Raw genomic sequence first — 27,500 nt, 5'->3', positions numbered from 1 at the left:
CAGCTCATCCCCACGGCCAGGGTGGCAGTCTGTTTCTGCTCTCTTGCAAACTCCTTATGGAATTGTCATGCCAATGTGTCGCTTGACAATGACAACAGGTAATGAATGACAATAGGCAAAAGCACAAACAGATTTAGGAACAGGCTATTATCACCAGATTAAAGTCACAATCCTGAGTTTGGTGTTTCACACTCACCTCCGTCACTGGCATCACTTCTATGGACGTCCAATCCGTAACTGTCCTCCATCTGAACATCACCTCTCAGTGCTGAGATCTGTGACAAATACAGGAGCTCCGTGACAACATGCTCTTAATAATAATAATAATAATAATAAACTAATACTGTAGGTAACATAATCTATGAACTTAAATGTCAAAGTATTATATAAATGTGTATTATAAAGGTTTGTTTACAGTAAAACATAGTCAATGAATGAATTACATTTCCACTTCCTTTAGACCTGTGAGTGTGCAAAGCTGTCATCAAGGCAAAGGGTGGCTACTTTGAAGAATCTCAAATATAAAATATATTTTGATTTGTTTAACATTTTTTGGTTACTACATGAATCCATATGTGCTATTTCATAGTTTTGATGTCTTCACTATTATTCTACTACGTAGAGTAAAAAACTACAGTAAAAAATAAAGAAAAACCCTGGAATGAGTAGGTGTGTCTAAACTTTTGACTGGTACTTTACGTATTTTAGCAGCTACTCAGTTCATCCATAAACGTTCATAGTTGTAAACATTACAATAAAACACATCAGTAGGTTGCTACAACAACATTATGCAGCCTAATCGTTCAACGGCCATATTAATGTCTGTCATTCAACCACAGGGGGTTGGTGGCACCTTAATTGGGGAGGACGGCTCGTGGTAACGTCTGGAGCAGAATCAGTGGAATGGTATCAAATACATCAAACGGGTTTGATGCCATTTCTTTTAGCTCCGTTCCAGCCATTATCATGAGACATATTCCCCCCAACAGCCTCCCCCACGTTCAACAGTTAGTTCATGAAACAGAGCAGGTTTCTTTGATCATGTTTATGACTCAGTGTGTGTAACATCCACATTACAACCTATAATTATACCAGTTTTACTGCCTAAGTAAGATCCACCGGTATAAACAAGAACTATCCAAACTATGTGAACATTAGTTAGAAAAAGTATTAGCCAGATCAAACACTGACAGTTGTATTACATTGTACTACAGTAGAGAATTAAGTCAGCTTTAGTTTTTCCTTAAACACAATGTTTTCCTCTGTAATCCACTGAACTCACCTGAACAGAAAAAGACTGTGAGCTAAAAACTGAACACTGCTTTGAATCCTGGGTCACGATCCACAAAGCATAGAGTAGGAGTGCAGATTTAGGATCAGGGCCGCACCTGTCCATGTAATCTTATTTATTATGATCTTAAAGACTAAATGTATCCTAGATCAGCACTACTACTCTCTGAATACAGGCCCTGATCTTACCTGTCTGAGGATGTTGTGGTCCATCAGTTTCTCTCTGAGGACCAGGATGTTGCCCAGAACACTGCTCTCAGGGCCCCCCAGGAAGGTGAGGGAGAGGCAGTCAGATCCAGGACAGAACCTCAGTACACGGGTGCTATCTGCCCATACACACCACACCCCGACAAGGGGAGACCTCTGAGGGAAAGGTGAACTGTATGGAAATGAAGTGGGAAGGTATGTGTTAGTTATCTGATTGGGTTGGCCATTTTCAGTCTTATAACAATCATCACTCACACAAATGATTGCTCTTGGGTCGTTATTGGAAAATAGACTGTGTTCTCAATGAGTTACCTGGTTAAATAAAGTCAACAAATAAATATATAAACATGATGTTGATATACTCTTTGTGATGAAAAGAGGTGGAGACTCACGTAGCGAGTGCCATAAAGAGGGAGTGGTCTCCTCTCCTCTGAGCCAGCTGGAGGGGTGTTTCCCCCTCCTCATTGGGCATGGTCAGTGCCCTCTGACCCATAGGCTGGCCAATTAGAAAGCGGGAGAGATGGAGCAAACCCAGACGCACTGAAAGGTGGAGGAGAGCCTCCCTGGGCAGGAGCTCTGCAGAAAAAGAGAGAGAGAGAGAGAGAGAGAGAGAGAGAGAGAGAGAGAGAGAGAGAGAGAGAGAGAGAGAAAGAGAGAGAGAGAGAGAGAGAGAAAGAGAGAGAGAGAGAGAGAGAGAGAGAGAGAGAGAAAGAGAGAGAGAGAGAGAGAGAAAGAGAGAGAGAGAGAGAGAGAGAGAGAGAGAGAGAGAAAGAGAGAGAGAGAGATGGTCAGTGCCCTCTGACCCTTAGGCTGGCCAATCAGAAAGCGGGAGAGATGGAGCAAACCCAGATGCACTGAGAGGTGCAGGAGAGCCTCCCTGGACTGGAGCTCTGCAGAAAGAAAGAGAGAAACCTGTCCAATCAAAAACATAGAGACCCAGAAAACCTGAGTCTACAGCTTCACTATGGTGGATCACTAAAACAATACAGAAATACACTACGGAAAAAGAAGGAACAGCATGTCAGAAATCAGCTCAATGTAATTGAAGAATCCATAGACTCTAACCATTTAAGGGAAAATTGCAAAACACTAAACAAACAACAACAGGAAGAATTACAGTGCTTTGCAAAAGTATTCATCCCCCTTAGCTTTCTTCCTATTTTGTTGGATTCCATGTATTGGACATACCCAAAATAGTCCAAATTGGTGAAGTGAAATGAAAAAAAGAACTTGTTTCAAAACAAAAATCAAAATTCAAAACAGAAAAGTGGTGCGTGCATATGTATTCACCCCCTTCGCTATGAAGCCCCTAAATAAGATCTGGTGCAAACAATTACCTTCAGAAGTCACATAATTAGTTAAATAAAGTCCACCTGTGTGCAATCTAAGTGTCACATGATCTGTCACATGATCTCGGTACATATACACCTGTTATGAATGGCCTCTGAGTCTGCAACACCACTAAGCAAGGGGCACCACCAAGCAAGCAACACCATTGTCATGACGTTGGCCTCTTTGGGTATAGCAAGCCAATCCCCCTCTCCCTGCCTCCCCCTTACCTCCTTCAACTAGGTTGCTGTGGTCAGAGAGACGCCGAAAATTCCTGAGAATCTCCTCATGGACACACAGTATAGAGAGAGTAGATTTTCATCGAGAACAAAATAAATCCTTCCACCTCACAGAACTTGAGGTACGAACAAATTTCATGTTCCGGAGAAAGTATAAAAGAATCCAATTCTTCGGTGAAGAATCCAAACGAACTGGTCTGTGTGGCCACATTACCATAACGCTGTTTATATAATAGGCTCAGATATGAGGTTTACATCTAATTGTTGTATAAGATGAATGGGTGAGTATGATACTGTTTGTATAATTGTGTAATATGATTTTGGACTGTTTAAAACCTGTTGAGTCTATGGGGGCGCTATTTCATTATTGGATACTAAAAACGTGCCCGTTTTAAGCGCAATATTTTGTCACGAAAAGATGCTCGACTATGCATATAATTGACAGCTTTGGAAAGAAAACAGTCTAACGTTTCCAAAACTGCAAAGATATTATCTGTGAGTGCCACAGAACTCATGCTACAGGCGAAACCAAGATGAAACTTCAAACAGGAAATGAGCAGAATTTCTGAAGCTCTGTTTTCCAATGTCTCCTTATATGGCTGTGAATGCACCTGCGCTTTCTGTCGTTTCTTCAAGATGTCTGCAGCATTGTGACGTATTTGTAGGCATATCATTGGAAGATTGGCCATAAGAGACTACATTTTCCAGGGGTCCGCCCGGTGTCATTTGTCTAAATTGGTGCGTAATCTTCAGTTGCGGTCATTTTCTCCTGGGATTCAGGACAGAAAGCACACTTCCACGAACGATATATCTTCGAAGAGATATGTGAAAAACACCTTGAGGATTGGTTCTAAACAACGTTTGCCATGTTTCAGTCGATATTATGGAGTTAATTTGGAAAAAAGTTCTGCGTTTTGATGACTGGATTTTCGGGTTTTTTTGGTAGCCAAACGTGACGCACCAAACGGAGCGATTTCTCCTAAACAAATAATCTTTCAGGAAAAACTGAACATTTGCTATCTAACAGAGTCTCCTCATTGAAAACATCTGAAGTTCTTCAAAGGTAAATTATTTTATTTGAATGCTTTTCTGTTTTTTGCGAAAATGTTGCCTGCTGAATGCTAATGCTAATGCTAACGCTAAATGCTACGCTAGCTAGCTACTGTTACACAAATGATTGTTTTCCTATGGTTGAGAAGCATATTTTGAAAATCTGAGATGACAGTGTTGTTAACAAAAGGCTAAGCTTGAGAGCTAGCATATTTATTTCATTTCATTTGCGATTTTCATGAATAGTTAACGTTGCATTATGGTAATGAGCTTGAGTCTGTATTCACGATCCCGGATCCAGGATGGCTAAGTGCAACTGGTTAATGAAGAAAAATACAATTCCCTTTTGATTTGAACTAAATCAGAGGACCGCCCCTGAGCCCAGTTAGGGTCAGACATCCTGGGACAGCCTTTTCGGCCCTTCCGAATAAAACCCCCACTCGGGTTTTCGATCAGCAGACCGAGCTTACCTCAATTACGAGATGGCTAAAGGTTGCGGACCATGTTTTACTCCATTAGGAGGACAAAGGTTGTAGACCATTGCTGAATCTTTTAACCATATCACGTGGTTAAACTCCTAGACTATCGATACCGACAGAATAAGAACAAGTCTTTGATATTAATTACTAGTCTGCAGCTAGGAATTCAGTATCATTGAACGCGAAGAACGACAACCGCCGAAACATCCATTCTATAACATCCACTCTGAACAATCCCCTCTAACCACAACCGAGAGTGAGAGGGAGAGACGGACAATTCTACAAAAGAAACAAACTTTTCACCAGCGATCAAGACGACACACTGAGCGTAAATATATATATTGATTGCAATTGTTCCCGAATGAGTGAGCATTCATGTGTAAAGGATTAGCATTCCAATTGTTATAATTATCACTCTGTAGTGACTTCCAAGTCGACCCCCACTTCCCCTTTTGTCTAACAAGCCGCCATGCCGGTTTAGCCCACTAGGGCACATTCTCCTATCATTTCATGTAACCACATTTACCTTGTATTTTTTGTTTGTTTATGCATTTCTGTGAATTACTTAGTTAGTAATAAATAAATGATTTAAGACAATTGATGTATGGATGACTCATAGTGAAGACTGGGTTCGTGCAGATAACCAACAATTTACGACGTTTGGAATGAGACTAACGTGAGGTAAAGTAAATAATTAATTAATTTGAAGACTAATTGATCAGATAAAATATCTGAAAAGTTATTTTAGGAAATGATAACTTTGTAATCTGAATATTTTTCCTTAGTGCCCCGACTTCCTAGTAATTACGGTTACATGATTAATCAGTCTAATCGTGTAATAACTAATTACAGAGAATCTTTGATAAAAACTATCAGTCTTCAGTTAATGATAGTAAAGACACGACACCGTGAAGACAAAGGAGCTCTCCAAACAGGTCAGGGACAAAGTTGTGGAGAAGTACAGAACATCCCACGGAGCACCATTAAATCCATTATTACAAAACGGAAAGAATATTGCACCACAACAAACTTGCCAAAAGAGGGCTGCCCACCAAAACTCATGGACCAGGCAAGGAGGGCATTAATCAGAGAGGCAACAAAGAGACCAAAGACAACCCTGAAGGAGCTGCAAAGCTCCACAGCGAAGATTGGAGTATCTGTCCAAAGCCGTACACTCCACAGAGCTGGGCTTTATGGAAGAGAGGACAGAAAAAAGCCATTGTGGGGGCCTCCCGGGTGGCGCAGTGGTTAAGGGCGCTGTACTGCAGCGCCAGCTGTGCCATCAGAGCCCTGGGTTCACGCCCAGGCTCTGTCGTAACCGGCCGTGACCGGCCGCAGGGGTGAATAGTTATGAACACTCAAGTTTTTTGTGGGTTTTTTCTGTTTCACAATAAAAAATATTTTGTATCTTCAAAGTGGTAGGCATGTTGTGTAAATCAAATGCTACAAATGCCCAAAATATACATTTTAATTCCAGGTTGTTAGGCAACAAAATAGGAAAAATGCCAAAGGGGGTGAATACTTTCGCAAGCCACTGTATCTATCCAAAATGGAGATGTATGCGTAAACCACTTCTCCAATCGTTTTGGCTCTGTAACAAAGAACAAACAGCAAAAACATATACATGATACAAATCTTAGAATCAACTATTAAAGACTACCAAAACCCACTGGATTCTCCAATTACCTTGAATGAACTAGAGGACAAAATACAACCCTCCAACCCAAAAAGGCCTGTGGTGTTGATGGTATCCTCAATGAAATGATGAAATATACAGACAACAAATTCCAATTGGTTATACTAAAACTCTTTAACATCATCCTTAGCTCTGGCTTCTTCCCCAAGATTTGGAACCAAGGACTGACCATCCCAATCCACAAAAGTGGAGACATATTTGACCCCAATAACTACTGTGGGATATGCGTCAACTGGAACCTTGGGAAAAATCCTTTGCATTATCATTAACAGCAAACTCGTACATTTACTCAGTGAAAACGATGTACTGAGCAAATGTCAAATTGGCTTTTTACCAAATTCTCATATGAAAGACCACATATTCACCCTGCACACCCTAATTGATAAACAAACAAACCAAAACAAAGGCAAAGTCTTCTCATGCTTTGTTAATTTTAAAAAAGCCTTCGATTTGGCATGAGGGTCTGCTATACAAATTGATGGAAAGTGATGTTGGGGGAAAAACATAAGACATTATAAAATCCATGTACACAAACAACAAGTGTGTGGTTAAAATAGGCAAAAAACACACACATTTCTTCCCACAGGGCCGTGGGGTGATAAAGGGATGCAGCTTAAGCCCGACCCTCTTCAGCATATATACAGTGCCTTGCGAAAGTATTCGGCCCCCTTGAACTTTGCGACCTTTTGCCACATTTCAGGCTTCAAACATAAAGATATAAAACTGTGTTTTTTGTGAAGAATCAACAACAAGTGGGACACAATCATGAAGTGGAACAACATTTATTGGATATTTCAAACTTTTTTAACAAATCAAAAACTGAAAAATTGGGCGTGCAAAATTATTCAGCCCCCTTAAGTTAATACTTTGTAGCGCCACATTTTGCTGCGATTACAGCCGCTTGGGGTATGTCTCTATCAGTTTTGCACATCGAGAGACTGAATTTTTTTCCCATTCCTCCTTGCAAAACAGCTCGAGCTTAGTGAGGTTGGATGGAGAGCATTTGTGAACAGCAGTTTTCAGTTCATTCCACAGATTCTCGATTGGATTCAGGTCTGGACTTTGACTTGGCCATTCTAACACCTAGATATGTTTATTTTTGAACCATTCCATTGTAGATTTTGCTTTATGTTTTGGATCATTGTCTTGTTGGAAGACAAATCTCCGTCCCAGTCTCAGGTCTTTTGCAGACTCCATCAGATTCTTCCAGAATGGTCCTGTATTTGGCTCCATCCATCTTCCCATCAATTTTAACCATCTTCCCTGTCCCTACTGAAGAAAAGCAGGCCCAAACCATGATGCTGCCACCACCATGTTTGACAGTGGGGATGGTGTGTTCAGGGTGATGAGCTGTGTTGCTTTTACGCCAAACATAACGTCTTGCATTGTTGCCAAAAATTTCAATTTTGGTTTCATCTGACCAGAGCACCTTCTTCCACATGTTTGGTGTGTCTCCCAGGTGGCTTGTGGCAAACTTTAAACAACACTTTTTATGGATATCTTTAAGAAATGGCTTTCTTCTTGCCACTCTTCCATAAAGGCCAGATTTGTGCAATATACGACTGATTGTTGTCCTATGGACAGAGTCTCCCACCTCAGCTGTAGATCTCTGCAGTTCATCCAGAGTGATCATGGGCCTCTTGGCTGCATCTCTGATCAGTCTTCTCCTTGTATGAGCTGAAAGTTTAGAGGGACGGCCAGGTCTTGGTAGATTTGCAGTGGTCTGATACTCCTTCCATTTCAATATTATCGCTTGCACAGTGCTCCTTGGGATGTTTAAAGCTTGGGAAATCTTTTTGTATCCAAATCCGGCTTTAAACTTCTTCACAACAGTATCTCGGACCTGCCTGGTGTGTTCCTTGTTCTTCATGATGCTCTCTGCGCTATTAACGGACCTCTGAGACTATCACAGTGCAGGTGCATTTATACAGAGACTTGATTACACACAGGTGGATTGTATTTATCATCATTAGTCATTTAGGTCAACATTGGATCATTCAGAGATCCTCACTGAACTTCTGGAGAGAGTTTGCTGCACTGAAAGTAAAGGGGCTGAATAATTTTGCACGCCCAATTTTTCAGTTTTTGATTTCTTAAAAAAGTTTGAAATATCCAATAAATGTCGTTCAACTTCATGATTGTGTCTCACTTGTCGTTGATTCTTCACAAAAAAATACAGTTTTATATCTTTATGTTTGAAGCCTGAAATGTGGCAAAAGGTCGCAAAGTTTAAGGGGGCCGAATACTTAGGCAAAGGCACTGTATATCAAAGAATTGGAGAGGGCACTAGAAAAGTCTGCAGCACCTGGCCTCACCCTACTAGAATCTGAAGTCAAACGTCTACTGTTTGCTGATGATCTGGTGCTTCTGTCATCAACCAAGGAGGGCCTACAGCAGCACCTAGATCTTCTGCACAGATTCTGCCAGACCTGGGCCCTGACAGTAAATCTCAGTAAGACCAAAATAATGGTGTTCCAAAAAATTTCCAGTCGCCAGGACCACAAATACAAATTCCGTCTAGACACTGTTGCCTTAGAGCACACTAAAAAACTATACATACCTTGACCTAAACATCAGCGCCACAGGTAACTTCCACAAAGCTGTGAACGATCTGAGAGACAAGGCAAGAAGGGCATTCTAGCCATAAAAAGGAACATAAATTCGACATACCAATTAGGATCTGTCTAAAAATAATTTAATCAGTTATAGAACACATTGCCCTTTATGGTTGTGAGGTCTGGGGTCCGCTCACCAACCAAGAATTCACAAAATGGGACAAACACCAAATTGAGACTGCATGCAGAATTCTGCTAAAATATCCTCAGTGTACAATGTAAAACAACAAATAATGCATGCAGAGCAGAATTAGGCCGATACCCGCTAATTATCAAAATCCAGAAAAGAGACGTTAAATTCTACAACCACCTAAAAGGAAGTGATTCCCAAACCTTCCATAACAAAGCCATCACCTACAGAGAGATGAACCTGGAGAAGAGTCCCCTAAGCAAGCTGGTCCTGGGGCTCTGTTCACAAACACAAACATACCCCACAGAGCCTCAGGACAGCAACACAATTAGGTCCAACCAAATCATGAGAAAACAAAAAGATAATTACTTGACATATTGTAAAGAATTAACAAAAAAACAGAGCAAACTAGAATGCTATCTGGCCCTAAACAGAGAGTACCCAGTGGCAGAATACCTGCCCACTGTGACTGACCCAAACTTAAGGAAAGCTTTGACTATGTACATACTCAGTGAGCATAGCCTTGCTATTGAGAAAGCCCGCCGTAGGCAGACCTGGCTTTCAAGAGAAGACAGGCTATGTGCACACTGCCCATAAAATGAGGTGGAAACTGAGCTGCACTTCCTAACCTCCTGCCAAATGTATGACCATATCAGATACACATATTTCCCTGAGACTACACAGATCCACAAAGAATTCAAAAACAAACCCGATTTTGATAAACCGATTTTGATAAACAACCTGTTACGGTGCGTGAATGAGGACCCAAAAGCGAATCAACTTAAACAGAGCTTCTTTAATTACCAAACATAGGTAGGCTCAGATGGACCGGCAGATTCCGACAGGACAGGACAAGGTTACAGCAAACATGACGACAGTCTGGTTCAGGCATGAATGACACAAACAAACAAGAATCCGACAAGGACAGGAGCAGAAACAGAGAGAGATATTGGGACCTAATCAGAGGGAAAAAAGGGAACAGGTGGGGAACGGGGTGAATGGGTAGTTAGAGGAGACAAGGGACAGCTGGGGGAAAGCGGGGGAGAAAAGGTAACCTAACACGACCAGCAGAGGGAGACAGGGTGAAGGGAAAGGACAGAGACAAGACAACATGACAGTACATGACAGTACCCCCCCACTCACCGAGCGCCTCCTGGCGCACTCGAGGAGGAAACCTGGCGGCAACGGAGGAAATCATCAATCAGCGCACGGTCCAGCACGTCCCGAGAGGGAACCCAACTCCTCTCCTCAGGACCGTACCCCTCCCAGTCAACTAGGTACTGATGACCACGGCCCCGAGGACGCATGTCCAAGATTTTACGGACCCTGTAGATAGGTGCGCCCTCGACAAGGATGGGGGGGGGGGGGGGAAGACGAGCGGGGGCGCGAAGAACGGGCTTAACACAGGAGACATGGAAGACAGGGTGGACGCGACGAAGATATCGCGGAAGAAGAAGTCGCACTGCGACAGGATTAATGACCTGAGAGATACGGAATGGACCAATGAACCGCGGGGTCAACTTGCGAGAAGCCGTCTTAAGGGGAAGGTTCTGAGTGGAGAGCCAAACTCTCTGACCGCGACAATATCTAGGGCTCTTAGTTCTACGCTTATTAGCAGCTCTCACAGTCTGCGCCCTATAACGGCAAAGTGCAGACCTGACCCTCTTCCAGGTGCGCTCGCAACGTTGGACAAAAGCCTGAGCGGAGGGGACGCTGGACTCGGCGAACTGAGATGAGAACAACGGAGGCTGGTACCCGAGGCTACTCTGAAAAGGAGATAGCCCGGTCGCAGACGAAGGAAGCGAGTTGTGGGCGTATTCTGCCCAGGGGAGCTGTTCTGACCAAGACGCAGGGTTGCGAAAAGAAAGACTGCGTAAGATGCGACCAATAGTCTGATTGGCCCGTTCTGCTTGACCGTTAGACTGGGGGTGAAAGCCGGAAGAGAGACTGACGGAAGCCCCAATCAAACGGCAAAACTCCCTCCAAAATTGAGACGTGAATTGCGGACCTCTGTCCGAAACGACGTCTGACGGAAGGCCATGAATTCTGAAAACATTCTCGATGATGATTTGTGCCGTCTCTTTAGCAGAAGGAAGCTTAGCAAGGGGAATGAAATGAGCCGCCTTAGAGAACCTATCGACAACCGTAAGAATAACAGTCTTCCCCGCTGACGAAGGCAGTCCGGTGACAAAATCTAAGGCGATGTGAGACCACGGTCGAGAGGGAATAGGAAGCGGCCTGAGACGGCCGGCAGGAGGAGAGTTACCGGACTTAGTCTGCGCGCAGACCGAACAAGCAGCCACGAAACGACGCGTGTCATGCTCCCGGGTGGGCCACCAGAAACGCTGGCGAATGGAAGCAAGCGTACCCCGAACGCCAGGGTGGCCGGCTAACTTGGCAGAGTGAGCCCACTGAAGAACGGCCAGACGAGTAGGAACGGGAACGAAAAGAAGGTTCCTAGGACAAGCGCGCGGCGACGGAGTTTGAGTGAGTGCTTGCTTTACCTGCCTCTCAATTCCCCAGACAGTCAACCCGACAACACGCCCCTCAGGGAGAATCCCCTCGGGGTCAGTGGAGGCTACTGAAGAACTGAAGAGACGAGACAAAGCATCAGGCTTGGTGTTCTTAGAGCCCGGACGATAAGAAATCACGAACTCGAAACGAGCGAAAAACAGCGCCCAACGCGCCTGACGCGCATTAAGTCGTTTGGCAGAACGGATGTGCTCAAGGTTCCTATGGTCAGTCCAAACGACAAAAGGAACGGTCGCCCCCTCCAACCACTGTCGCCATTCGCCTAGGGCTAACCGGATGGCGAGCAGTTCGCGGTTACCCACATCATAGTTACGTTCCGACGGCGACAGGCGATGAGAAAAATACGCGCATGGGTGGACCTTGTCGTCAGAGAGGGAGCGCTGAGAAAGGATGGCTCCCACTCCCACCTCTGACGCGTCAACCTCGACAACGAACTGTCTAGAGACGTCAGGTGTAACAAGGATAGGAGCGGATGTAAAACGATTCTTGAGGAGATCAAAAGCTCCCTGGGCGGAAACGGACCACTTAAAGCACGTCTTGACAGAAGTAAGGGCTGTGAGAGGAGCTGCCACCTGACCGAAATTACGGATGAAACGACGATAGAAGTTCGCGAAGCCGAGAAAGCGCTGCAGCTCGACGCGTGACTTAGGGACGGGCCAATCAATGACAGCTTGGACCTTAGCGGGATCCATCTTAATGCCTTCAGCGGAAATAACAGAACCGAGAAATGTGACGGAGGAGGCATGAAAAGTGCACTTCTCAGCCTTCACAAAAAGACAATTCTCTAAAAGGCGTTGGAGGACACGTCGAACGTGCTGAACATGAATCTGGAGTGACGGTGAAAAAATCAGGATATCGTCAAGGTAAACGAAAACAAAGATGTTCAGCATGTCTCTCAGGACATCATTGACTAATGCCTGAAAGACAGCTGGAGCGTTAGCGAGGCCGAAAGGAAGAACCCGGTATTCAAAGTGCCCTAACGGAGTGTTAAACGCCGTCTTCCACTCGTCCCCCTCCCTGATGCGCACGAGATGGTAAGCGTTACGAAGGTCCAACTTAGTGAAAAACCTGGCTCCCTGCAGGATCTCGAAGGCTGAAGACATAAGAGGAAGCGGATAACGATTCTTCACTGTTATGTCATTCAGCCCTCGATAATCTATGCAGGGGCGCAGAGACCCGTCCTTCTTCTTGACAAAAAAAAACCCCGCTCCGGCGGGAGAGGAGGAGGGGACTATGGTACCGGCGTCAAGAGCTACAGACAAATAATCTTCGAGAGCCTTACGTTCGGGAGCCGACAGAGAGTATAGTCTACCCCGGGGGGGGGGGTGGTTCCCGGAAGGAGATCAATACTACAATCATACGACCGGTGTGGAGGAAGAGAGGTGGCCCTGGACCGACTGAACACCGTGCGCAGATCGTGATATTCCTCCGGCACCCCTGTCAAATCACCAGGCTCCTCCTGTGAAGAAGAGACAGAGGAAACAGGAGGGATAGCAGGCATTAAACATTTCACATGACAAGAGACGTTCCAGGAGAGGATAGAATTACTAGACCAATTAATGGAAGGATTATGACAAACTAGCCAGGGATGGCCCAAAACAACAGGTGTAAAAGGTGAACGAAAAATTAAAAAAGAAATGGTTTCACTATGATTACCAGAAACAGTGAGGGTTAAAGGTAGCGTCTCACGCTGAATCCTGGGGAGAGGACTACCATCCAGGGCGAACAAGGCCGTGGGCTCCTTTAACTGTCTGAGAGGAATGTCATGTTCCCGAGCCCAGGTCTCGTCCATAAAACAGCCCTCCGCCCCAGAGTCTATTAAGGCACTGCAGGAAGCTGACGAACCGGTCCAGCGTAGATGGACCGACAAGGTAGTGCAGGATCTTGAAGGAGAGACAGGAGTAGTAGCGCTCACCAGTAGCCCTCCGCTTACTGACGAGCTCTGGCCTTTTACTGGACATGAAGTGACAAAATGACCAGCGGAACCGCAATAGAGACAGAGGCGGTTGGTGATTCTCCGTTCCCTCTCCTCAGTCGAGATGCGGATACCTCCCAGCTGCATGGGCTCAGCACCCGAGCCGGCAGAGGAAGATGGTAGTGATGCGGAGAGGGAGGCGACGGAGAGCGCGAGCTCCTTTCCACGAGCTCGGTGACGAAGATCAACCCGTCGCTCAATGCGAATAGCGAGTTCAATCAAGGAATCCACGCTGGAAGGAACCTCCCGGGAGAGAATCTCATCCTTTACCTCTGCGCGGAAACCCTCCAGAAGACGAGCGAGCAAGGCCGGCTCGTTCCAGCCACTGGAGACAGCAAGAGTGCGAAACTCAATAGAGTAGTCTGTTATGGATCGATTGCCTTGACATAGGGAAGACAGGGCCCTGGAAGCCTCCTCCCCAAAAACAGATCGATCAAAAACCCGTATCATCTCCTCCTTAAAGTCTTGATACTGGTTAGTACACTCAGCCCTTGCCTCCCAGATTGCCGTGCCCCACTCACGAGCCCGTCCAATAAGGAGAGATATGACGTAGGCGACACGAGCAGTGCTCCTGGAGTAAGTGTTGGGCTGGAGAGAAAACACAATATCACACTGGGTGAGGAACGAGCGGCATTCAGTGGGCTCCCCAGAGTAACACGGCGGGTTATTGATTCTGGGCTCCGGAGATTCGAAAGCCCTGGAAGTGGCCGGTGGATCGAGGCGGAGATGGTGAACCTGTTCTGTGAGGTTGGAGACTTGGGTGGCCAGGGTCTCAACGGCATGTCGAGCAGCAGACAATTCCTGCTTGTGTCTGCCTAGCATCGCTCCCTGGATCTCGACGGCTGAGTGGAGAGGATCCGAAGTCGCTGGGTCCATTCTTGGTCGGATTCTTCTGTTACGGTGCGTGAATGAGGACCCAAAAGCGAATCAACTTAAACAGAGCTTCTTTAATTACCAAACATAGGTAGGCTCAGATGGACCGGCAGATTCCGACAGGACAGGACAAGGTTACAGCAAACATGACGACAGTCTGGTTCAGGCATGAATGACACAAACAAACAAGAATCCGACAAGGACAGGAGCAGAAACAGAGAGAGATATTGGGACCTAATCAGAGGGAAAAAAGGGAACAGGTGGGGAACGGGGTGAATGGGTAGTTAGAGGAGACAAGGGACAGCTGGGGGAAAGCGGGGGAGAAAAGGTAACCTAACACGACCAGCAGAGGGAGACAGGGTGAAGGGAAAGGACAGAGACAAGACAACATGACAGTACATGACACAACCTGTTGCCACAAGAAAAGCGCAACCAGCGAAGAACAAACACCATTGTAAATATAACCCATATTTATGTTTATTTTTGTACTTTGTACTTTAATCATTTGCACATCATCGTTACAACACTGTATATATACATAATAAACCCCAATTCATCTCCATCATTCATTGAAGTTGATGGGTCATTTATAACAAAACCTTTTGATATAGCCAATCATTTCAATGACTATTTCACTGGTAAAGTGGACAAACTCAGGAGTGAAATGACAATATTAAACAGTCAACCATCATATTTGTGTATTGAAGGTCTAATAATGAAAGGGAAGGATTGCTGTTTTGAATTTGGTCAAGTTTGTGTGGAAGAGGTGGGAAAACAATTGTTATCCATCAATAATGATATGCCACCAGGTATAGACAACCTAGATGGGAAACTATTGAGAATGGTAGCAGACTGTATTGCCATCCCTATTTGCTATGTTTTTAACCAATGCCTAAAGGAGTGTGTCCACAGGCTTGGAAGGAAGCTAAAGTAATTCCACTACCTAAAAATAATGAAGCACCCATTGTTGGCTCTAACAGCCGACCAATTTGCTTGCTGCCTGTTCTTGGTAAACTGACGGAGGAAATTTTTTGAACAAATCCAATGCTAGTTAACTACTGACTTTCAGCATGCATATAGGGAAGGCCACTCAACTTCATCTGCACTGACTCAGATGACTGAATGATTGGCTAAATGAAATGTATACTAACATCATAGTTGGAGCTGTATTGTTAGATTTCAGTGCAGTGTTTGATGTTATTGATCATAATTTGTTACTGAAAAAACTGACTTTTTATGACTATACATCACCTGCCATCACATGGGCTCCTAAGTGGCACAGCGGTCTAAGACACTGTATCTTAGTGCTAGTGACGTCACTACAGACCCTGGTTCGATTCCAGGCTGTATCACAACCGGCTGTGGGCGGCGCACAATTGGTCCAGCATCATCCGGGGTAGGCTTTCATTGTAAATAAGAATTTGTTTTTAACTGACTTCCCTAGTTAAATAAATAAAAAATGGTTGGAGAGTTATTAATCCAATCGAACTCAAGAGAGTATTCAATGGAAGCTTCTCTAAAATCAGATATACTGTTCTCTATTTGTTCAAATGATTTGCCACTTGTCTTACAACAAGCTTAAATGACTATGTATGCTGATGATTGCACACTCTACACATCAGCACCTACAGCCATAATTAACAATAAACTGGTCTTGAATACATGTGAAATCAAAATGCATTGTATTTGGTTCAAAGCATTCTCTTTGACCTAAACCTCAACTGGAGTTGTGCATAAAGGGTGTGAACACTGATCAAGTTGAAGAAGCTGAACTCATAGGAGTAACATTGGATGATCAATTGTCATGGTCAAGTCATATTGACAAAGTTGTTGTGAAGATGGTATGTCTGTTATAAAAATATGTTTTTGACACAAAGCTCCATACTAGTTGATCAGGCTCTGGTTTTGTCCCATCTTGATTACTGTTGGGTAATATTGTCAGGTGCAGCAAAGAAAGACCTGGCAAAGCTACAGCTGTCTCAAAACAAAGCAGCACGCCTTGTTCTCAACTGCTCCCACAGAACTAACATCAACGACATGCATGATAGTCTTTCATGGTTGAGGGTTAAGAAGAAACTGAAAGCAAATGTTTCGCTCAGTTATATATCGCTCAGTTATATATAGAGCCATGTCATTATGGAATACTCTGGTGGTTACTCGGGAGAAAAGCAATTTTAGCTTTAAAAAACATTGTATCACAGCGCCTTTCCTCTTTCTAAAGATCTAATTTAACTGTACCGTATTTAAGAATATGAATACGTAGTGCATTCTGAAAATATTCAGACCCCTTGACTTTTTCCTAATTTCGTTACGTTACAGCCTTATTCTAAAATGAATTAAATCCTTTTTCCACCTCATCAATCTACACACAATACCCCATAATGACAAAATGAAAACAGGTTTTTATAAATTGTTGCAAATGAATTACACATAAAAAAACTGAAATACTTATTTACATAAGTACTCAGACCCTTCGCTATGAGACTCGACATTGAGCTCAGGTGCATCCTGTTTGATCATCCTTGAGATGTTTCTACAACTTGATTGGAGTCCATCTGTGGTAAATTCAATTGATTGCATATGATTTGGAAAGGCACACAACTGTCTATATGAGGTCCCACAGTTGACAGTGCATGTCAGAACAAAAACCAAGCCATGAGGTCGAAGGAATTGTCCGTAGAGCTCCGAGACAGGATTGTGTTGAGGCACAGATCTGGGGAAGGGAACCAACAAATATCTGCAATATTGAAGATCCCCAAGAACACAGAGGTCTCCATTATTCTTAAATGGAAGAAGTTTGGATCCACAAAGTCTCTCCCTAGAGCTGGCCACCTGGCCAAACTGAGCAATCGGGGGAGAATGGCCTTGGTCAGGGAGGTGACCAAGAACCCGATGGTCACTCTGACAGAGTTCCAGAGTGCCTCTGTGGAGGTGGGAGAACATTCCAGAAGGACAACCATCTCTGCAGCACTCCACCAATCAAGCCTTTATGGTAGAGTGGCCAGGCGGAAGCCACTCCTCAGTAAAAGGCACATGATAGCCTGCTTGGAGTTTGCTAAAAGGCACCTAAAGACTCTCAGACCATGAGAAACAAGATTCGCTGATCTGATGAAACCAAGATTGAACTCTTTGGCCTGAATGCCAAGCATCACGTCTGGAAAAAATTTGGCACCATCCCTACGGTGAAGCATGGTGGTGGCAGCATCATGCTGTGGGGATGTTTTTCAGCTGCAGGGACTGGGAGACTAATTAGGATCAAGGGAAAGATGAACGGTGCAGAGTACAGAGAGGCCATCAATGACAACCTACTCCAGATCGCTCAGGACTTCAGACTGGTGCGAAGGTTCACCTTACAACAGGTTAACGACCCTAAGCACACAGCCAAGACATTGAAGGAGTGGCTTCTGGACAAGTCTCTGAATGTCCTTGAGTGGCCCAGCCAGAGCCCGGACCTGAACCCGATCGAACATCTCTTGAGAGACCTCAAAATAGCTGTGCAGCGACGCTCCCCATCCAACCTGAAAGAGCTTGAGAAGATCTGAAGAATGAGAGAAACTCCTCAAATACAGGTGTGCCAAGCTTGTAGTGTCATACCCAAGAAGACTCGAGGCTGTAATCGCTGCCAAAGGTGCTTCAACAAAGTACTGAGGAAAGGGTCTGAATACTTAGGTAAATGTGATATTTCAGTTTTGTATTTTTTATAAATAAATAAAAATACTTCATCCATTTTAGAAGTAGGCTGTAACTTAACAAAATGTGGAAAAAGTCAAGGGGTCTGAATACTTTCGGAATGCGCTGTATATATGAATAGTGTTTAAAGAGTATTGTTGTTGTTGCTTGGTGTATTTCTATATATACTTCTTATTTTATTTATTGTTTTTATTTAGAATTTAATGTAATATCTTATGTTGTTCTCGTCTATAACTGTTCTGTTCTTTGTCATGTATTGTACGTTTTATGTGGAACCCAGGAAGAGTAGCATCTGCATGTGCAGTTGCTAATGGAGATCCTAATAAACTAAACTAAACGCTGTGTTCCTTAAAATAGATGAAGACAGAGGTGACAAGCCCTCCATATAAGAACATTGTAGCCTCTAACATCTCTGCTATACATCCCTACACCTGTTATCCTTCATACGATATCCTCACTGTCCAAACTTACTGTATACATTACATACTACACATCTGCTCTCTAGACCTAAACACACTTATTATGGCTCCAGGTCAGGTGTGAACGCTGACATGAATGTAAGCGAATACACTATGACTGCACACACACAGTATATTGTATACAGCTAAGCTAGCACATATCAATGCTATATACTGTACCTAGCACATAGATGGTCCCGTATTTAGACCTACTCTAGCTAACACACAATCCAGGTGGGTGTCATGTTGCGTGTCACGCTGTGTGAAGTCTAGACTTTATATGGAGAATGCATACCAACAAGGCAGGTCAGGTACTTCACACAGGTGTTAGTTATTATAACAACTCGTAAGCATTTTCACTTTCTCCTGTGCATTGAGGAGTATTCCTAACTGACTTTTAGCTTAGGGCTGGGTCGTGAGAAAAATAAAGTACCACGCTAGCTATGAGGCATTTGGGAAATTCACCCGTTTGATTCAGGTTGCGTACCAAATGGAACCCTGTTCACTATACTATATAGTGCACTCCTTTTAACAATAACTCTATGGGTCCTGGTCAAAACTAGTGTACTAAATAGGAAATATGGTGTCATTTGGGACGCAACATCAGTGACTCTTCCTCATATGAAGAGTTGAGACATTGACAGTGACAGTGCTAGGGTTCCCACCCTGATAATGCCATTGACAGAAGCGAGCAGAGATGTTCGCACACAAGCTCAAGGTCACCCTCTAAACCTGCTCAGTGTGTTTTAATAAAGCCAGTGTGTTGGAGGGACAAGCTGCCTGCAGGGCAGAGCACACGTCCTTCCTATTCCCCTTTGTCACACTGAATGACTTGGTTTTAAAAAGAGAGTCACTTTGTCACACTGAATGACTTGGTTTTAAAAAGAGAGTCCCTTTGTCACACTGAATGACTTGGTTTTATCACTCTGAATGACTTGGTTTTAAAAAGAGAGTCCCTTTGTCACACTGAATGACTTGGTTTTAAAAAGAGAGTCACTTAATCACACTGAATGACTTGGTTTTAAAAAGAGAGTCACTTTGTCACACTGAATGACTTGGTTTTAAAAAGAGAGGGAATAGTCAGTCAAGCCTCTATTCTTTCCTGTAGGACTAAGAAAGAAGGGTAGAGTTGCTATGGAAATAGCTTTATATCTCTTCATTCTGAATTGCTGTCCTACACTTGAACTTTCTCGCCATATCTGTCTTCTTCGTTGCCAAGGTTACTTACCACTACTGTACCACAAATGTTTGACGATGTACCATGTAACCATGACCCAATTACTGGACTAGGAACTGTAGGCACAAGAACTGTTCAAAAGGAGCTTCATGAAATGGGTTTCCACGGCAGAGTAGACACACACAAGCCTTAGATCACCATGCGCAATACCAAGCGTCAGCTGGAGTGGTGTAAAGCCCGACACCATCAGACTCTGGAGCAGTGGAATTGCGTTCTCTGGAGTGATGAATTACGATTCACCATCTGGCAGTCTGACGGACAAATCTGGGTTTGGCGGATGCCAGAAGAACGCTACCTACCCCAATGCATATTGCCAACTGTAAAGTGTTGGAGGAATAATGGTTGGTGGCTGTTTTTCATGGTTTGGGCTAGACCCCTTAGTTCCAGTGAGGGGAAATCTTAACGGTACAGCATACAATCACGTTCTAGACAATTCTGTGCTTCCAACTTTGTGGCAAAAGTTTGGGGAAGGCCCTTTCCTGTTAAGGTATGACAATGCCCCTGTGCACAAAGCGAGGTCCATACAGAAATGGTTTTTCGAGATCAATGTGGAATAACTTGACTGGCCTGGACAGAGCCCTGACCTCAACCCCATCGAACACCTTTGGAACACCGACCGTGAGCCAAGCCTAATCGCCCAACATCAGTGGTGCCCAACCTCACTAATGCTCTTGTGGCTTAATGGAAGCAAGTCCCTGCAGCAATGTTCCAACATCTAGTGGAGAGAATGAGATGTTCGACAAACAGCTGTCCACATACTTTTGGTCATGCAGGTCAAAGTTCAGTCAACAAATTTTGGGGGGTGAATGATGTACAGTAACTAATTTATAAAACAATTCTAAAAGGCATCAGATGTACTGTATGTCAAATTGAGGTAGATGTGTACAGATAATAAACAGTAGCAGCAGCGTATGTGATGAGTCAAATGAGTTTATGCAAAAAGGGTAGAACGCTCTATGACTTGGGTGGCTGGAGTCTTTGACCATTTTTAGGGCCTTACTCTGACACCACCTGGTATAGATGTCTTGGATGGCAGGGAGCTTAGCCCCAGTGATGTACTGAGCAGTACGCACTACCCTCTGTAGTTGCCATACCAAGCGGTGTTGCAGCCAGTCAAGATGCTCTCAATGGTGTAGCTGTAGAACTTTTTGAGGATCTGAGGGCCCATGCCGACTCTATTCACTGTCCTGAGTGGGAAGAGACGTTGTCTTGCCTTCTATCATGTGTGGACCATGATAATTCCTTAGTAATTGTGGACACTGAGGAGCTTGAAGCTCTGAGAGAGTGTGAGAGGAATGAGAGAGAGAGAGAGAAAGAGAGAGAGAGAGAGAGCGAGAGAGAGAAACAGAGAGAAACAGAGAGAAACAGAGAGAGAGACAGAGAGAGACAGAGAGAGAGAGAGAGAAAGACAGGGAGGAGAGCGACAGAGCCAACTGAGATTCCTGTCTCCTAATGTAGACTGACACTCAGGCACACAGACAATACGTGACCTTTCCGAAGAGACGGGTAAGCATTCAACGGCACGATTTACCAAACACAATCGTCACTCTTATGTAAGAAGCTGTGGGTGAACTTGGTCTGTATGTACACTGTAGAGAGTGGATACCTTTCTGTATCCCCATCTTCACCCTTGCCTTCTCAGTATGATATAGACTAATGTTCTTATGCTTTCACTAGCTTGATACATTGAAATAGACTTGATAATTACTTTTGTGTCCAAGAGGGCATAGTTTGAATTTAGCCATAGTGGTAATAATAATAATAATAATAATACATGGGAATTATTTTGTGCTTTTCAAGGACCCAAAGTCGCTTTACAACGTAGAAATGAAACAAAAAAAACAGGAGTGAAAACAAAACAACATAAGAGTAAAAAAACATGAACAAAGGGAGCGGTGGGCTCAAAGAAGGGAAAGGGTGTGATGTATCAGTATAATGTACGGGGTTTGGATACGAAGCCGGTTTAGGGTAAGGGGTGGGGTGGGGTAGGGTAAGGGGAGGGGGGCGACAATGTTGCGGTGGTGGAAGAATGAGGATTTGACAGTCGGTCTTATGTGGTGGTCAAAGGAGAGGGTGGTGTGCAGGATGACACCAAGGTTGTGTGTGTTGGGGGGAGGGAGAGACAGTGAGGGTGGATATGTTGCCTATGAGGAGGAGTTCCGTTTTATCACTGTTGAGCTTGACAACGTTTTGTTGCATCCATGTTTTCATTGCAGAGGCAGGCTTCAATGTGGGTCAGAGGTGGTTGAGGAGAGATTTGGTGCTGAGGTAGATCTGGGTGTCATCGGCATAGCAGTGGACGTCAAGGTTGAAGTATCGGAAGATGCGACTAACCTGTACCCCCGCACATTGACTCGGTACCGGTTCCCCTTGTATATAGCCTCGTTATTGTTATTGTGTTATTTAAAAAATATACTCTATTTCATGAACTGCACTGTTGGTTAAGGGCTTGTAAGTAACCATTTCACTGTAAGGTCTACACCTGTTGTATTCGGCGCATGTGACAAATACAATTTGCAGGATTTCTTAGAAGTGCCCGGGTTAGTGTCCCGCTCCTTGAAAGCAGCAGCTCTAGCCTTTAGATCAGTGTTGTCGTGTCTTTTCTATAACGGTGTAAGTGATATGACATGCTATTCTATAAAATAATTTCTCTGTAATTAATATTACCTAATTAAGTTAATCAAGTAAATGTAACTAACTAGAAAGTTGGGGCACCACAAAATAATGTTTATTTTTATTTTTTATTTATTTCACCTTTATTTAACCAGGTAAGCTAGTTGAGAACAAGTTCTAATTTACAACTGCGACCTAGCCAAGATAAAGCAAAGCAGTGCGACAGAAACAACAACACAGAGTTACACATGGAATAAACAAGCGTACAGTCAATAATGCAATAGAAAAAAAAGAAAGTCTCTATACAGTGTGTGCAAATGGCATGAGGAGGTAAGGCAATAAATAGGCCACAGTAGCAAAGTAATAACAATTTAGCAGATTAACACTGGAATGATAGATGAGCAGATGATGATGAGCAGATGATGGTGTGTAAGTAGTGATACTGGTGTGCAAAAGAGCAGCAAAGTAAATAAAAACAATATGGGGATGAGGTAGGTAGATTGGGTGGGTGGGGTGGGCTATTTACAGATGGGCTACGTACAGCTGCAGCGATCGATTAGCTGCTCGGATTGCTGATGTTTAAAGTTAGTGAGGGAAATGTAAGTCTCCAGCTTCAGCAATTTTTGCAATCATTCCAGTCACTGGCAGCAGAGAACTGGAAGGAAAGGCGGCCAAAGGAGGTGTTGGCTTTGGGGATGACCAGTGAGATATACCTGCTGGAGCGCATGCTACGGGTGGGTGTTGTTATCGTGACCAGTGATCTGAGGTAAGGCGGAGCTTTACCTAGCATAGACTTATAGATGACCTGGAGCCAGTGGGTCTGGCGACAAATATGTAGCTAGGGCCAGCCGACTAGAGCATACAGGTCGCAGTGGTGGGTGGTATAAGGTGCTTTGGTAACAAAACGGATGGCACTGTGATTGATAGACTGCATGCAATTTGCTGAGTAGAGTATTGGAAGCTATTTTGTAGATGACATCGCCGAAGTCGAGGATCGGAAGCATAGTCAGTTTTACTAGGGTAAGTTTGGCGGCGTGAGTGAAGGAGGCTTTGTTGCGAAATAGAAAGCCAATTCTAGATTTGATTTTGGATTGGAGATGTTTGATATGAGTCTGGAAGGAGAGTTTACAGTCTAGCCAGACACCTAGGTATTTGTAGTTGTCCACGTATTCTAGGTCAGAACCATCCAAAGTAGTGATGCTAGTCGGGCGGGCGGGTGCGGGCAGCAAACGGTTGAAAAGCATGCATTTGGTTTTGCTAGTGTTTAAGAGCAGTTGGAGGCATCAGAAGGAGTGCATTGAAGCCTGTTTGAATGTTAGTTAACAGTGTCCAAAGAAGGGCCAGATGTATACGGAATGGTGTTGTCTGCGTAGAGGTGGATCAGGGAATCACCCGCAGCAAGAGCGACATCGTTGATCTATACAGAGAAAAGAGTCGGCCCGAGAATTGATCCCTGTGGTACCCCCATAGAGACTGCCAGAGGTCCGGACAACAGGCCCTCCGATTTTACACACTGAACTCTGTCTGCGAAGTAGTTGGTGAACCAGGTGAGGCAGTCATTTGAGAAACCAAGGCTATTGAGTCTGCCGATAAGAATACGGTGATTGACAGAGTCGAAAGCCTTAGCCAGGTCGATGAAGGCGGCTGCACAGTACTGTCTTTTATCGATGGCAGTCATGATATTGTTTAGTACCTTGAGCGTGGCTGAGGTGCACATGTGACCAGCTCGGAAACCGTATTGCACAGCGGAGAAGGTACGGTGGGATTCGAAATGGTCAGTGATCTGTTTATTAAGTTGGCTTTCAGAAACTTTAGAAAGGCAGGGCAGATCCATGGCTTCTGTTTGAGATATATACATATGGTCACTGTCGATGCACTTGCTAATGAAGCCAGTGACTGATGTGGTAAACTCCTCAATGCCATCGGATGAATCCCGGAACATATTCCAGTCTTTGCTAGCAAAACAGTCCTGTAACTTAGTCACTGGTACGCCCTGTTTTAGTTTTTGCTTGTAAGCAGTAATCAGGAGGATAAAGTTATGGTTAGATTTGCCAAATGGAGGCAAGGGAGAGCTTTGTATGTGTTTCTGTGTGTGGAGTAAAGGTGATCGAGAATTATTTTCTCTCTAGTTGCGCAGGTGACATGCTGGTAGAAACTAGGTCAAACAGATTTAAGTTTTCCTGCATTAAAATCAACAGCCACTAGGAGCGCTGTTTTTGGATGAGTATTTTCTTGTTGGCTTATGGCCTTATACAGCTTGTTGAGTGTGGTCTTAGTGCCAGCATCGGTTTACCTCATATCTACACATTCCATTGCTTCACATTAGCTACCGACAGAATACAGTACATGTCACTCTCTGAAATGCAGGGATTTTTCTGTCATTGAGATCCTTGGGCGGGCCGGGTAAAGTTTATATATATGTATGTATATACATTATATACATTTTGGGATGGAATAACACTTTGTATAAACGTAAATGACTAAAGCCAGATATAAAGTATGTAAAAAAAGATATTGGCATATTTTTGTTATAATATAATCTTTGACAACTAACAATAACCAAAATAAAATCTAGACAGTCAGGGAGAATTGAACATTCTCCAAACAATTAATATAGCAGTATTGATTTTGTTATTTAAGCAAAAATACACCGCATTAGCCATGGTGAAATGCATAGAATTGAAAGGAATTAAATTTAAAACCAACATTTTCTCTCAGAATTGTAGAATTGCAGGAAATGTCATGCCCTGATCTATTTCACCTGTTCCTGTGATTGACTCCACCCCCTCCAGGTGTCGTTTTTCCCCCCCGGTGTATTTATCCCTGTGTTTCCTGTCTCTCTGTGCCAGTTCGTCTTGTATGTTTAGTCAAGTCAACCAGCGTGTTTTTCCCGTACTCCTTTTTGCTATTCTCCTTTTTCTAGTCCTGGTTTTGACCCTTGCCTGTTTCTGGACTCTGTACCCACCTGCCTGACCATTCTGCCTGCCTTGACCACGCGCCTGACTGTCACTCTGTACCTCCTGGACTCTGATCTGGTTTTGACTGTTTTGCCTGTCCACAACCATTCTCTTGCCTACCCCTTTGGATTATTAAACATTGTAAGACTCCAACCATCTGCCTCCTGTGTCTGCATCTGCCTCTCACCTTGTGCCTTGATAGGAAATTGGCTTAATAATGCAAACATTTCTCTACACCGCCAAGATGGGGGCCATTTCGTAGCACCCATTGCCATGCCCCCTGCCACCCACCACCTAAGCCCCTTTTTGACCCAGAAAAAAACCTGAAATGTAATGACTGTAAAGTATTGTAAATCATCTGAATAGGTTTCCTTTAAAGTGTCTGTTAACCTAACATAGCAGGCGTAAAATAAACTAGATCCCCGAAAACTGGTCTTGACGAGAAGACGAAAAAGCACAGGCTCACTTCCCATTTCCCCTGAAAACCGGAACATCCGGCACGGGCTAGGTAAGCCTACACAGTAACTATCATCAATCGTTGTTTCAATTGTAGAAAATAACACATTGATGATTGTTCTTTCTGATCATGGATAACTGTCTCGGGTCATATCTTCCTTGCCTGTTACTAATTGTAATCTATATGACATAGATCTATAGGCTAAGTAGAAATGTGTACAGAATGTCTCAAGCTCTAAGGTATTGGAAATCATCTGGGAAAGCTAGTACAGTACACTTGCTGAAACTGCTCCAAAACAAGCGGTTTATGGTCAGATTCCCTACCAACCACAACTCACGTACCCCACTACACTAGTCATAGGGCTATTCTACAGCAGCACTGGAAAAGCCCTATGTAAAAAGCCCAAGTGGTATGGTTTGTTACCTTCTCTAGGTTGGCTGGCCTTGCCGCTCCACTCCAAAGGGTAGTTCAGGTTAGCCACGGCCTGGGTTATCCTCTCATCCATCTCCCTGAGATGACACTCTATCAGTGGATCAGGTCTGGGTCTCCCACCTCTAACCCCCTCCTCCTCCTGCTCTGTCTGCCCCAGAGAGTGCTCCTTTCCTGGACCGGCGCTCATGTCACCCTCCATGTCCCCCTCCCCTGGAGCTGCTGAGACCCTCCTCAGAACCTCCAGGTGGCTCTGGGGACTCAAAGAGTCGCTGTTGGCTAGCAGGTACTCGGCCACTTCCTGTGGCAAATCACAGACGTACCTCAGGGAGGCCCCGCCTCCACAAGGCTTGGCTCCGTCCTCTGTGTGACGATACACTGTGACAGAGGCGGTCTCTTGGAGGTCGTGACCTGTGGAGGAGAGGAGACGAACAGATGACTGAGGATCAAATATGACAATAAGTGCTAACTCCCGATGAGACTGACACAAGTCCTTCTAACATTGACACACTCCTAATATGGACACTGTGCAGCAATAACAGTTTTCTGCTCCCAAACATGATTTCTATTGAAGCTTGTGACACAGCAACATGGATGGTCTTAATTAGGTTAGGCAAACTGCTGCTATCTACTGATTTATTGCAATCTCTGTTATGTTGACCTGAACTTATAAGAGCAAAAGAGGAACTAATGATAACTGGAAGTTAGTGACCCTAAGGGTTCTGTTCTAACCTCAGTCAGTAGCTCTGTGTGAGACATAGACTGATCTGGGACCAGTGGACACTATAAATGGTGGGACTCACCAGGAACTGTGAAGCAAAGAGACTCTCCATCCTCCGCTCTCTTAACTACAGCAACATGGGCTAGTCTGGAACCTTCTAGAACCACATAGAACTCTGTCTGTTCTGGTTCCCTGTCCAGATCTGGAACCTGTAACACAGCACGGACCTCCACCTGGCCCTAGAGAGAGAGAGAGAGGGAAACAGGGTTAAACTGTGTGAAATCATTCATTGGTTTTCTAACAAGAGAGAAGAACAAAGTAAAGGAGAAGAAGATGGACAACACATTCAACACATCCAATCAACACATTCCTGTGACTGTTCTTCAAGGCCACCATTCATAACCTACTTACTACTACCTCCCCTCGCTGAACAGCCATAATAATGCAACGCTGGAGAATTCAAGCAAAAGGATTAAACACTTTCTCTTGCTTGTTGAGAAAATGTGTGTCTGAAAGGTTCTTT

The 27,500-nt window shown here is 44.1% G+C and overlaps 1 protein-coding gene across 4 annotated transcripts in view; it reads right to left on the bottom strand.

The window, feature by feature from the left end:
• Positions 1 to 27,500, bottom strand: part of arhgef28a (Rho guanine nucleotide exchange factor (GEF) 28a) — a 109,686-nt gene that overhangs the window by 67,145 nt on the left and 15,041 nt on the right. For all 4 annotated transcript variants that reach the window (XM_036976985.1, XM_036976986.1, XM_036976987.1 and 1 more), the window contains exons 3-7: positions 27,060 to 27,216; positions 26,251 to 26,667; positions 1,890 to 2,073; positions 1,480 to 1,669; positions 197 to 275 (exon numbers count right to left, since the gene is read on the bottom strand). In XM_036976985.1, the coding sequence (XP_036832880.1) occupies positions 197 to 275; positions 1,480 to 1,669; positions 1,890 to 2,073; positions 26,251 to 26,667; positions 27,060 to 27,216 (1,027 nt within the window). The remainder of the gene's footprint in view (positions 1 to 196; positions 276 to 1,479; positions 1,670 to 1,889; positions 2,074 to 26,250; positions 26,668 to 27,059; positions 27,217 to 27,500) is intronic.

The sequence above is a fragment of the Oncorhynchus mykiss genome, chromosome 5 (genome assembly GCF_013265735.2).
Source record: "Oncorhynchus mykiss isolate Arlee chromosome 5, USDA_OmykA_1.1, whole genome shotgun sequence".
Taxonomy (NCBI): domain Eukaryota; kingdom Metazoa; phylum Chordata; class Actinopteri; order Salmoniformes; family Salmonidae; genus Oncorhynchus; species Oncorhynchus mykiss.
The sequence above is the reverse complement of the archived record's forward strand: the minus strand, read 5'-3'. Positions and strand labels throughout refer to the sequence as shown.